This window comes from Prunus avium, chromosome 3 (assembly GCF_965620075.1).
Source record: "Prunus avium chromosome 3, drPruAviu1.hap1.1, whole genome shotgun sequence".
Lineage (NCBI taxonomy): Eukaryota > Viridiplantae > Streptophyta > Magnoliopsida > Rosales > Rosaceae > Prunus > Prunus avium.
Window position 1 is genome coordinate 9,027,309 of NC_142286.1, and position 13,016 is coordinate 9,040,324.

Below are 13,016 nucleotides of genomic sequence, written 5' to 3' on the forward strand. Positions count from 1 at the left end.
CCAAATTGAAACCTCACTCCCTCATGATGTTGCATTTGTTCATTGTACGATTTGAGGTATAAATCAAACCACGTCGGGCCACACCTATCCCTAAAAATCAGCCAAATAAAAAATTAGTTACTCATCTAATTGTGATGAAATAAATAGAGAAAACACTTTTGTTTTCATAGAAATGATCCTTGAAGTATCGCAATAAAATAGACGGTTTCAATTATGAAACCACACCACGCGCTACTGGACGAGGCAGAAAAATGAGCAGATACAAGGTTAACGGAGAAGGTAGTAGCAAGTCTCATATTTCTTTTAATAGATGATGAGTACCACACTCACTCTTTCAAATTAGGACAAACTACAGTAAACCCCCCAACCTATAGGGTCATTTACGAGTTCATACCCGATTTTGGGGACATTTACCAGTACATACTCAACGTCGTGGGAACCTTACAATTTGCCTCCTCTGTTAACGAGATCGTAAAAAAATCCGTTATCTGCCTACGTGGTATCTAGCTGGATGATTTTTTGAGGGCATTTTCGGCATCTCATGTCCATGGGTTTCGCGCCCAAACAACACGTGGCGCTCTTTACCCCAAGCTTAACTTCGAAACACCCCCACACCCCTCATACCCTAAACCCCAAATCGACAGAATTTGTTGCCTAGGTTCCAATTCGAAGAAGATGAAGACGATGAAGACGACGATGTCGACAAGGTTAACAATGTCTGCAAATCGAAGATGCGAAGTGGGCCCGCCCATTTGTCACTGCGGCAATCAATGTCGTCTGACGACGTCGTGGACTGACAACAACCCTGGGAGAAGATTTTGGGGTTGAGTCGATTATGGGGTAAGAAGAGGTTGTGCATTCTTTGAATGGTATGATTCACAAGTATGCGAAAGGTCGAAAATTGTGATATGTGGACTATTGAAACGATTATGTAAGGAATCTTTGTGCTTTCAAGGCAGCTCCAACCTCTATTTTCAATTTTCGGTTTTCCTCTTCTTCCTTATGTAATCGTTTCAATAGTCCACATATGACAATCTTAATTGAAGTGCTAATTTCACATGCTAGTACTGGAATGGAGAGACGCTGGATCTTTCAAGAACGGGAAATTAGCACTTCAATTTTATGGTCTAGAATTTAGGAGACTTGGGTGATGTTTTTTGTGGCCATTTGTGGGATATTTTGGCAATCAAATTGCTTTATGTGTATGAAAGGCATGTTTTGTGTAATCTCCCATGTCAATTTGTATGAAATATGTTTATGTATGAAATGTTAGGCAATTTCCAAATGCACAGACTGTTTGCTTCAAAGCAATTTCCATTATATATTGAGTTCAAAATACATACATACTTTTCCAACATTTGCAGCTCAAAATACAAAATGAACATGATCACCTAATCTGGAATACAACCATTTCCAAGTCATGGAAAAAGTTACCAAAATTTGACAAAATGGCCACATCACAAAACCAAAAGTTGTACTAGTCCAAAATACAATACATGGCATAAACTAAGAACTAAGAGCCTATGCTCTCTGTCTCTTGGATGCTTTCAATCCAATTCTAGCAGTATCAACTGCATTTGGATGGGAAGCATTTAGTGAAGCATTTAGTGCAGCCTTCTTTGCAGCAGCAGCAGCCTTTGCCCTTACATATGCAAGCTTTCTCCTTGCTCTTCCAGCTACTTTTGCTTCTTCCACAGAGAAAAAAACAGTTTTAGGTTATATTGGTGTCAAACAGGAAAACAGTTTCAGGTGATAAGGAAGAAACAACAAAATAGTTTCATAAATAGGCTAGCAATAATAATAGGCACTCACAGCAGCAATTGCAGGGTCTTGGTTAGGTATTTTTCTTGGTCTTCCTTTACCCCTTGATAGGGGTTTTTCCTTTTGAGGTAGATTTTGATGGTGAGTGGTTTTGTTATGGCCAATTGAGCCACAAATACTGCACCTCATTTGCATTCCTTGTCTTCCCAACCATTTTTTCCCAGTCTTATCTATTCTCTCTTCAGCTCCTTTTATCCTCACATTTCTAGGTCTTCCAGGTTGTCTAGTGTAGGCTAGTGGCTTTATTGTTGTTTGGTTGGTCTTCTCCCATAGTTGTGACCCATTAATTGGCATAATCAGATTGTTATAGAGGGTCATGTAACTGTCTTTGTTGTAGTATGAATGCACATAATCCTCCACAGTTGTCCCTCCTTTGTAAGCAATTCCATGAGCACAAGGAATGTCTGACAAGTCCAACTTTCTGCAAGAACAAGTGTGGTTATCCAAGTCCACTATATATTGGTCACCTCTTCCTGCATCCACTTGATTTTTAGGACCACCAGACCATTGCACAGTACAATTGCATGCTTCTAATTTTTTGTCTTGGACATGGTAAAAAATGTTCTTGCATATTTGATGAGGCCAACTGCTCATCTTGTCCCTCCTCCACTGGATCCTTCTCATCAACAAGCACCTGATCATCTCTAGCATTGTGATAATTGGCTTGTCCCTTGCTGTCTTGATACTATTGTTGAAGCTTTCACACAAGTTATTTTGCAGCATGTCACACTTAATAAGTGTTCTGAAATGAGACTTAGACCATTGTGTTGGTGGCTTCTCAGCAACCCACTCCCAAGCATTGCTATCTAAGGTCTTCATTACTTCCATTTGATACTTAAAAGAAGGCACATTGGTAGATCTAGCACAGGTCCATAACTGATCCCTCAAAACTTTACCTTTATAAGTTTTGTTGAAGTTATCCCAAAGGTGCCTCACACAGAATCTTGTCTTAGCATTAGGCACAATGTCTTCAAATGCACCAGGCAGTCCTTTTTGCTTGTCAAATATAAAGGCCCATCCATGGGAATTAACAATGTCCACATCCTTGGCCAACGGATCAATGAACCATGTCCATGACTCCCGTGTTTCCATCTCAACCATAGCATATGCTATCACTCAAGTCTCATTATTGGGATCGATCCCAACTGCTGTAAGCAATTGTCCACCATAAACCTCTTTTAAATGGCATGCATCTAACCCAATAAAAGGCCTACAGTTCATCTTAAACCCTATCTTTAATGGTTCTAAACAAATGTACAATCGCTTAAAAACTGTTTCACCATCAACAAACTCACAGTGCATCTTTGTTGTAGAGCCAGAGTTTTTGTCTTCTAGCTCATGGCAATAATCCCAGAGCATGGCATATTGCTCAGCAATTGTTCCTTCAATGATTCGAAGCGCCTCTGCCTTTGCCCTGTAAGCTTTCATCCTAGATATACCTACTTTAAACTCAGAAGAGGCTGGGTTCACTATAAACTGTGGAGGCATCGTGGGATTGGACTGAATTCTAGGCAGGAACTTATCTCTCAACAATTTACTTGAGGCTTGTGTGTTTTCAAATACTCTAACACAATTATGAATAGGATTATAGTATTTCACCACCAAGCTTCGATTTGTAGGGTTTTTTCAAGCCACATAAATCTGCCAAGGACAACTCACTGCTTTACACACTGCCTTCAGCTTATACCTTTCATTTCTTGTGAAAGTAACATGTTTCCCACTCAACGAGCAATATTCACGAACAGCTTCTCTAAAAACCTTGTAGTCACTAAATATCATTCCAGTATCAAATACAGAGTTTTGTTTGTCTGTTTCATGGTTATAGTGTTTGAATTTTTTTCACCCTTGCAACTGTTTCATCATCTTGATCTGAACGAACACTTCTCAACTCATCCTCCACTGCTTGATCCACCTCTTCCAATCTGGTGTCTTGAAGATCTATATAGTGAAAATCCTTAGTTCGAGAAGGCAGCTCCCTATTTTGACTAGTCTGTGAAGGTTGGTTTTCATTTTGACCAGTGTGTAAAGGGTGGTCTTCATTTTGAGGAGTCTATGAAAGGTGGTCCCCACTTTGACCAATCTATGAAGGTTGGTCCCCACCTGTCAAGTTGTCAGAATTACGGACCCCACATTCACCCTCATTAATAGCACCACTTTCACCCTTATTAACAACACCACCTTCACCCTCATTTCTCTCTTCATCTTCAAGAGGCCGAAAAGTATCTTCAACTAGGGCATGGTCTCTAATCCACTGTTGCAAAAAATTGTTTTCCTCAGCGATCTCGTCAATGTTATCCCTCCCATACTCACTGTCAACAAAACTAGATGCATCAGATAAGGATGCATCACTATTTTCCCCTTCTGTTGCACTTGTCATTGCCACACATTTACCCTTTGAAGACCTTGTAGCCATTCCCCTCTTTGGTGCCTGAGGTGCAACCACTACTTTACCCTTTGAAGACCTTGTACCATTTCCCTTCTTTGGTGCCTTAGCCACTGTTTTACCCTTTCCCTTCTTTGGTGCCTCAGGTTATGAAAAATCCCCAACATCATTCACTGCTCTCCACTATCTTCACCTTATGTGGCTCAAGATATTTAGTTGGTTGCTCAACATTGCTAATTCTCTTATAAGGAACAACAGGACTACAATCAACATATCCTAGATCCTCACTCACCACTGACCTATGTTTTTGTACCCCGGAACCTTCCACCCTTTGCAGCTCAATTTGTTTGTGTTTGTTTAAAAAGGTATAAGGGTCATCAGTCAATTGTGTCAAATAAATATCTATCTTCCTCACTCTTGGCACACATTCACACATTCACACATTTTCATAACATCTTCATCAGAGAGAAGCTTTTTTTTACAGAAGAAGAGTTGGGAAGCTCATAGTGATATAACACTATACCATCATAGCCTAACTCCTTAACCATTAGACCAATTTCAAATATAGACATTTGGTCCTTATTGCAAAAATCAATGAAGTTCATAGTCCCATTTACATACAGGTTGTCACATATAGAACCCCCATGGTTCATTCGAATAGTAAACTTATCATCTTCACCTACAAAGCCACATAATAGTCAAACCTATCAATAAACAATTGTTGAATACAGAAATGGTGAATAAACAAGGACATAAACAAATGCAAAGGTTTTGGACCACTGAGTATTGTCTGGAATCCAAAGCAGGTTGGTCTGACAAAAAAAAGTGTTTTTTTTATAATGCTTTTCCAACAACACACCGACATAAATGGACCATGGACCACAAATATCACTCTCAAGCACACTTCAAAGCAAATCAAAGGTTCAGAAACAACAAAACCACAAGCCCTTTATGACGAAACCAAAAAGCTAGAAGGAATAAAACCCCAAGCAACTTACAGTAACGAGGAGCACGACAGCTAGGAGGACGAAAACCCCACGGCATCTCAACTTACAGCAACCCAGCCTTCTCTGTGCTTTCGATCGAGTATCTGGAAATCGATTTGGGGGGCCTCTGGACGAGTATCTGGAAATCGATTTGGTGTTTTTTTTGTTTTTTGTTTTGAATTAAAGAGCACCACGTATTGTTTGGGCGCGAAACCCATGGACATGAGATGCCGAAAATGCTCTTAAAAAATTGTCCAGCTAGATGCCACGTAGGCAGATAACGGATTTTCTGACGATCTCGCTAACGGAGGGGGCAAATTATAGGATTTCCACGACATTGAGTATGTACTGGTAAATGTCCCCAAAATCGGGTATGAACTCGTAAATGACCCTATAAATTGGGGGATTTACTGTAGTTTGTCCTTCAAATTAAGTTTGAACTACCAGCTTTCTCAGGCAACCTAAAACTTTAAAAGAAGGGGAGGATGCCAAATGCCTACAAGGTCTTGGTGCTAGTCAATGAGAGCAAGTTCACATGGTTTTCCATCTTCTTTCCTATTCATATAGGCGGCGCCACAAATTTTTATTTTTAGGTGATGATCATGGACCACTTGTCCCATGTGATGCCAGGTGCCAAGAGAAAAAGCCTACCCCTTTTTTTGGCAAAGCAGGACATGCATGTACCTTGCATATATATTCATTTGAAAAGTTTGAAAACGCATTATGGATATCTGCATGATTTTCACACTGCTATGGCAATGTGATTGTTTGCAAGTGGAAACCAACAACAAGTTTTCTCTTTTGGCTGCTCTACCTATAAAGAATATATCATCTAAATCTTGTCAAGAATTTATGAGCAACTGGGTATGCATCATTTTTGTGCTTTTTATGACGTTTGACATGAAAGAAGAAAATATACGTCTGGACGCGGTATAGGAGAATATATATGTTTTTAACAGATAAAAAAGAAAAGAAAAAGTTACGGAAATGACAGGAGACTCATATGCTTATAGTTGTAGGAATTTTTTTTCTAAACCATACGTATACATACCGTTTGGAACCAAGGACTTAAACCGTGCGATTGCATAATGTAAAGCAGCTTTATAAAGCAAGGGACTTGAATCGATTCCATGGCATTTCTTTTGTATATTCATTTATATATGTTGAGAACCAAATTTCCTATAAACCATTTGTTTCACTTTGCTTCTAGCTAATCTGGAATATTATTCTGAACTTTTACCATCAATACAGTCAACCCAACTTGCCAATAAATCTTAGACCAAAAAGTTTACTTCGTTATTACAATTATTAAACCAATCATGTGAAAATTAATCAACAAATTGGTGGTAGCAATAATTGGATCACTTCAAAATAAATATTTCTTGGATTTATGCCAATTACATATTTCCATTAGTACAAAGAACCCACTAGTATAGTGGTTTGGAGCAAATGCTCCCTCCAGGAAAGGTCCTGGGTTCGAGTCCTAACATCTGTATTGTGTGTGTGTGTGAGTTTAGTGTGTTATCGCCCATCTAAATAGGAATGATCTTTTAAATTTTTTAAAAATATTTAGTAGTAAAAAGGAGCATGAGGATAAGATTATGCAAAGCATGGTCATTTTGATCATGTTTGTAAAATGAGGGAATATTCTCAAAACAAGAAAGAGGGCAGATACATACATCACTTCTTCTTTTTTCTTTGTTTTTGCCACACCAACAGTGAACAAGAATAAAACTTGCATGCCCCAAATTATAATTCAATTAAACACCCTAATTTATCTTTGTATGCACCTTTATGCAACTAGAAAGAGTGCACAGATTGCGGAGATAATGGCCATATATACCAAAGGTTCGATAATTGATCAACAATTCTCTTCGGTGAGCATCTCCAAGATACAAGGCAAATGAGGCAAGACAAATTTACCTTGTCAAAGGCTCTTGGCTTAATGCTAATTTAATCCATTGGAGAAGGTAAGATCTCTCATACACGAAACCCAATTATATAGATGAGCTTCACATGCGCATGCATTCCATCTTTATAAAAAAAAATGTTTTAAACACTAGATTTAAATTAAAATTTAAAAGCTTCTTAAAAATATGCTAATAATATTGTATATCAAGTTAACATCCTTCCTCATGTGCAGTCACATTATGAACTCTGTTGAACTTGTGTGATGACACGTTAGGCAATTATTTGGACCCCAAAGGCATTTTTTATTATTTTTTATTATATGAGCGATATTATAGAAAGAAGAAATTGAACCGAAGACCTAAGTGAAATGATAAACGCTCTTAATCACTTGAATTACAAGTCCCTTATCCACCTTAAAGATATTAATTTTTAAAGAACTAACCAAGAATGCATAAGTGTAAATGTGGTACAATTTAGTTTTATTCTTTTGGGATTATATTGGAGTCCTATAAGTATAGAGGTACGGGGCTCGAGGTCAAATGGGGACAAGATAATGAAGTACATTTTGGCTGATGTGCGAACATATGGATGGTCATAATCTATCCAGTAGGATATTTCAGGCCTTTTTGTTGACAATGACGTCCTTTTTTTTTCTTTTTTCTTTTTTGTGAGTGTGCTGATGATGTCTCATTTCTGTTTATGAACAACTGCGTATTACAATCCTAGTAAATATGTCGAATATCAAACGACCATATATAGTTGAGACTTGAGATAAAACGTTCTTTCCTAAGATAGGCTTTTGTCTAGGAAAATTGAATCACACAGGTACACAACGTGTCTCTGGCCAAGTCTTACAAATTAAAGAAAGCAACACTTGTTTACAAATTACAATATATGTAGGGTTTAGGAATATCTCAAATAATTTTATTTAAGGGACACTCTTTAAGATCTTTTACAATTTTTTTTTTCAACGATCCAAATCATCTATCTTTTAAGTCTACATCATAGATCATCCTTGCAAAAAATTAGACAAATTAGAAACCGTTTCGACATTCAATTGTGTCATACAAAATCAACGAACACGATGCTTCAAGAAAGTACTAAAATTTCAATAACTCAATTTAGTGGTGAACTGATATCAGATTCAAGTATTTTTTTTTTTGTAAAGATGATCTTTGAAAGAGATCTAAAACATAAACGGTTTGGATTAATAAAATACAATTCGGAGTGAGCCCTACAAAGATATCCTTCAAATAAGGTTATTTGAAGAATCCCACAATTGATGTATATATATAAGCTGAGAAGCAAGCATCATTCCTTTTGGTGGTGATGATGTACTCACAGGACCATTTCACATGCTTAACAATTACGTGGTGCTCGCATGCTTCTCTCTCTTACTACCTACACCAATAATTGGTGATACAAAATTAGTATATTATGTTTATATTTATATGATTTGGGAATGGTTTCTATGTGGTCATAATATATAGGCTTTTAATTATATGCATTTTGGTAATCTTAATGCTAGCACACAAAAAAATTTGGGGAAGGAGAAAAGGAGAAGAATATGATAGTTGGATTAAAATGTTATCCAATTAGCTATTGAAAAACAAGGACTACATATGGATTTTGAGTGATTAAAAGCGTTAATTTTTGTGTCGTAGGTCGAGATATTGCGTTAAAATTTCCCTTTCCAATTATTACTTGTCTTGAGAAAAAAGATTACCTAATAAAAGAATTTTTTTTATCCAACTAGCTAGAATACATTTGAGTATGCCACATCAAGTATATTCATATTGCGTACTGATTACATTTTTCACAAAGATGAAATAGACATAGGCACATGAATCTCAAATCTGTAATGGATGTGTGGTCCACATAATTTTATTATACTTACAAAACAAAACTATACATACCCTCACTATATATTTTGCCTATATAAAAAGTGCAATGATCGATGTATGACCACAGAGAATCCTCTATCATAAAAAAACTATATAGGTGTACATATGTCATAAAATATGATCATCATTAGTCATATAGTTATATCATAAAAATCCCCAGTTGACACAGTCCTCCACATGATAAATACCACTCTCTCTCTCTCTCTCTCTCTCTCTCTCTCTTTGAATTTTCTATTATATGTTGTGTGCTTCATAGATATCATGTACCTTATTTGGTGTTGGATTGAATTTGATAACTTACTAAATTTAAAGTATGTAGACGGAGAAAAGTAAGATATGTGTTGTCCAAATTGAAAGTAGATGATATTTATTTATGAAGGAAACTTATCCCATGAAATCCTCATAAAATGGTAGAATATCAACATCTTATAAGGTATCGCTAATAACCCCCTTCAAAATGAAAAATATTTAGCATCTACCTTCATTTTTTCGTTTGACATATACCTTCAATTTAATAGTGAATTATCAAATCCAATCAAATCCTAACACCAAACCAAACTTATGAGCCAATAATTGAAACAACGTCCAGTCAATTCCCCAATGGAATGGTACATATCCTGCGGCAGTGTGAACTGGTGGGGTGCCACATCAGCACACCTCTACTTATAAATAAGAAGAGAGATTGAGGCACAGAGAAACACACTAGAGAGATAATACCAACTCTACTTTGAGCATCATAGTTCTAATTTCTTTCTCTACTATGGTGCCAACTAAGGTAGCTGCTGAAAATTCTCCATCTCTGGTGCTGCCACTTGAAGTGGTGGTGAGAGAATATGAAGAGAGAGATAAGGTGGCGGTGGAGGAGATGGAGAGGCGGTGTGAGCTTGGGCAGCGGGGAAAGCCTTCTCTAGTCACTGATCTCATGGGTGACCCTATATGTCGCATTCGCCATTTCCCAACACACGTTATGCTGGTAATTAACCTCTTCATCTCCATGCATGCCTAATCACAAAATTAAATGCATTTGGAGGGTTCATAGGGTTTTATTGCTTGTTGTCTAAAGCCTATTTGGTTTACTATTCTAATAATGACTTGTTTGTGAAGAAAGAAAAACGTTAGGCACGACATATATTAATAGTATATATAGTAAAATACTTTTTTTTTTTTAATTTTTAATTTGAGTGTTTTCCTGGAATTAACGAAATGTAATTGGTAACCCCAAAAAAAAATTGTAATTGTGAACAGGTTGCAGAGTACGGAGAAAATGAGATTGTAGGTGTCATAAGAGGTTGTGTAAAAGAGGCCACAAGAGGAAATTCAGTTTTTGTAAAGCTGGCTTATATTTTGGGACTAAGGGTCTCTCCCACGCACTGGTTCCCCTCTCTCTCTCTCTCTCTCTCTCTCTCTAATTTCTTGTACTTTATTTGTCGCATTAATTCATTATTTTGTTCTAGCTGCATTAGCATAATAGCATGCACATCATATATATAATATATTTATAGCTCTAATATATGTTAGGAAGATAATTTTCACTGAATAGTTAAGTAATATCCTATGCATGAAATTGGTTTATTTCTCGGATGGTATTGGTAATAGTGAAAGCAAGAAACACAGTAATTAATTTTCACTTCTTTATTCTTTTTGGCTTCTCTTGCTTTTGTACTCCAAGTTTGCTCCTTGTACTACTGAGAACCTGTTCTCTTGCTTTTGTATTTCCATCTGTACATTTCTTAGCACAAACTCTCTCTCTCTCTCTCTCTCTCTCTCTCTCTCTCTCTCTCTCTCTCTCTCTCTCTCTCTCTCTCTCTCTCTCTCTCATGTGAATAATCGTAGCTTGATTCTAATCCCACTCCCACCCCACATACAGAGAGAGAGAGAGAGAGAGAGAGAGATTAGATTCTAGCATAAAGAGAAACGTAATGTTCCTGGTATCATGGAAAGGAGCAAAAGCATGCAAGTAGCTAGCCTGTCATCGACACATGTATCCACCAGCCGCTACTTTTGCTATAAAAAAAAATAACAGATCAAATCTCTTTTTAATGGAATGTACTCCTCCCCATCCCATTCTCTCATTTCTTCCATATTGTATGTACGATTTGCTACTAAATTGCCTCATCCACACAGTGTGCTCCATGATCCATCCCCTCTTTTCTTTATTTTATTATTCTTATGTTTTCATCCTTTTCCTTCTTCGCTATGTGTCTAGACAAAACCTCCAAGGATGCATGTCAAAGAAGCATGCAAGAATAAATTGTTACTTGTGTATATTAGCGCTGGGAAGATATAGGGTACTTGCGTAATATTAACTAGTTATACATTTTAATTGAAATTGTTGTGAACTTTCCATGCAGGAGGCTAGGCATTGGCACCAAACTAGTGAGACATTTAGAAGAATGGTGCAAGAAAAAGGGAGCCGAGTATGCATATATGGCCACAGACTGCACCAACGAGGCCTCTATCAATTTGTTCACTATAAAATGTGCATACAAAAAGTTTCGTACACCCACCATTTTGGTCCAACCAGTCCACGCCCACTACAAGCCAATATCTTCATCAGCCAATTATAATATTGCAATTGTTCAGCTCCCCACAACCCTAGCAGCCTCAATCTACCGCCAACTCTTTTCCCAATCATCAGAATTCTTCCCCAAAGACATAGACGCCATTTTAGCCTGCAACCTCAGCTTGGGCACTTTCATGGCCCTACCAGAAAAGTCCCTCGCAAAATGGGACCCGCAAAAGTGGACCCTACCTCCAAACTTCGCCATCCTTAGTGTTTGGAACACCAAAGAAGTGTTCAGGTTACAAGTGAAGGGAGTTTCAAGCCTAACATATGCATGTTGTGTAGGGACAAGGATCGTAGATGCATGGCTTCCATGGCTCAGATTGCCTTCGTTTCCTAATTTCTTTAAGCAATTTGGGGTTTATTTCATGTACGGGCTGCACATGGAAGGGGAGCATGGAAATCGGCTGATGAAGGGTTTGTGCAACTTCGTGCATAACATGGCTAGGGATGATCGTGGATGTGCTGCTGTGGTGGCTGAGGTGGGCCAGAGGGACCCAGTTAGGGAGTCGGTCCCACATTGGAGAAAGTTTTCTTGGGCAGAAGACACGTGGTGCGTCAAGAAGCTTGATGAAGCAAGGCAAGGAGGAGAGAGATCATCATCAGATCAGTTTGACTGGACCAACACTCCATCTTCTTCTTCATCGCATATTTTTGTTGACCCTCGTGACTTTTAGGCATGTACTCACTTGCGTCGAGAAGGGAAAGAAAAAAAAAACATGTTCATAGTTACATCTTATAGAATTGCAAGTGCAGTACGTATAACCCTAGATCCAAGTCAACTGAAATAAGAAATAAAAGGAAAAAAGAAAGCATGTTACCAATGAAAAGCAAGAACCTTCTACAATTTAGGTGACTATAAAATAATCAGAAATACAGAGATCAATTGCCATTCCCACCATGGGTGCAATATTGCGGTCCCAGAATCTTTGTTGAACAAAAGCTGAGGACTTTGACACTTGTTGTGAGGGCCTAAAGCAGATATGCAGCTAAATTCTGGGTATTATTTTTCTTGTGATTTTTTGTTTTAAGTACTTTTATGTTAAAATTCATATATATATATTTTTTTGGAGATTCATAATTATACCCAATATAGGGGCACATTAATTATTAAAAAAAAACCTTATATGAAATGGACTTTAAAAACACACCCAAAAGTCATTTACAACATAACAAAGAAGCTTTTAACTTCTTATAAATTACAAAATTGTCATCGATTTCTTAAAACAAGCCCAACCTTAAAACCTCATAAAAAAATCCAAAACACTCAATAGGACATCAAAGTAATTTAATAATCAAAATTAAATTCAAAAAGGACTAAATTATCTATATCATTAGTGTTAAGAATGAGTATATGACTAAATATCTCTTTTTTTTTTTTTTTTTAATTCTGTTTTATTATTCTCACGTAACTTTTTTAAAGTTGGTCCTTTCAAAGGTTTTGAGAC

General features: G+C 37.3%; 2 protein-coding genes across 2 annotated transcripts; one reads left to right on the forward strand and one right to left on the reverse strand.

The window, feature by feature from the left end:
- Window positions 1-1,521: 1,521 nt before the first annotated feature.
- LOC148295569 (uncharacterized) lies at window positions 1,522-2,922 on the reverse strand. The gene is made up of 2 exons (XM_088250524.1): window positions 1,863-2,922; window positions 1,522-1,688 (listed from the first exon to the last, which is right to left on the reverse strand). Exons 1-2 carry the CDS (start codon window positions 2,920-2,922, stop codon window positions 1,522-1,524), a joined length of 1,227 nt encoding a protein of 408 aa, XP_088106650.1.
- A 6,802-nt stretch (window positions 2,923-9,724) lies between these two features.
- Window positions 9,725-12,305, forward strand: LOC110763401 (putative N-acetyltransferase HLS1). Its single transcript, XM_021966183.2, has 3 exons — window positions 9,725-9,978; window positions 10,251-10,378; window positions 11,357-12,305. Exons 1-3 carry the CDS (start codon window positions 9,766-9,768, stop codon window positions 12,243-12,245), a joined length of 1,230 nt encoding a protein of 409 aa, XP_021821875.2. The 5' UTR covers window positions 9,725-9,765; the 3' UTR covers window positions 12,246-12,305.
- Window positions 12,306-13,016: the final 711 nt, after the last annotated feature.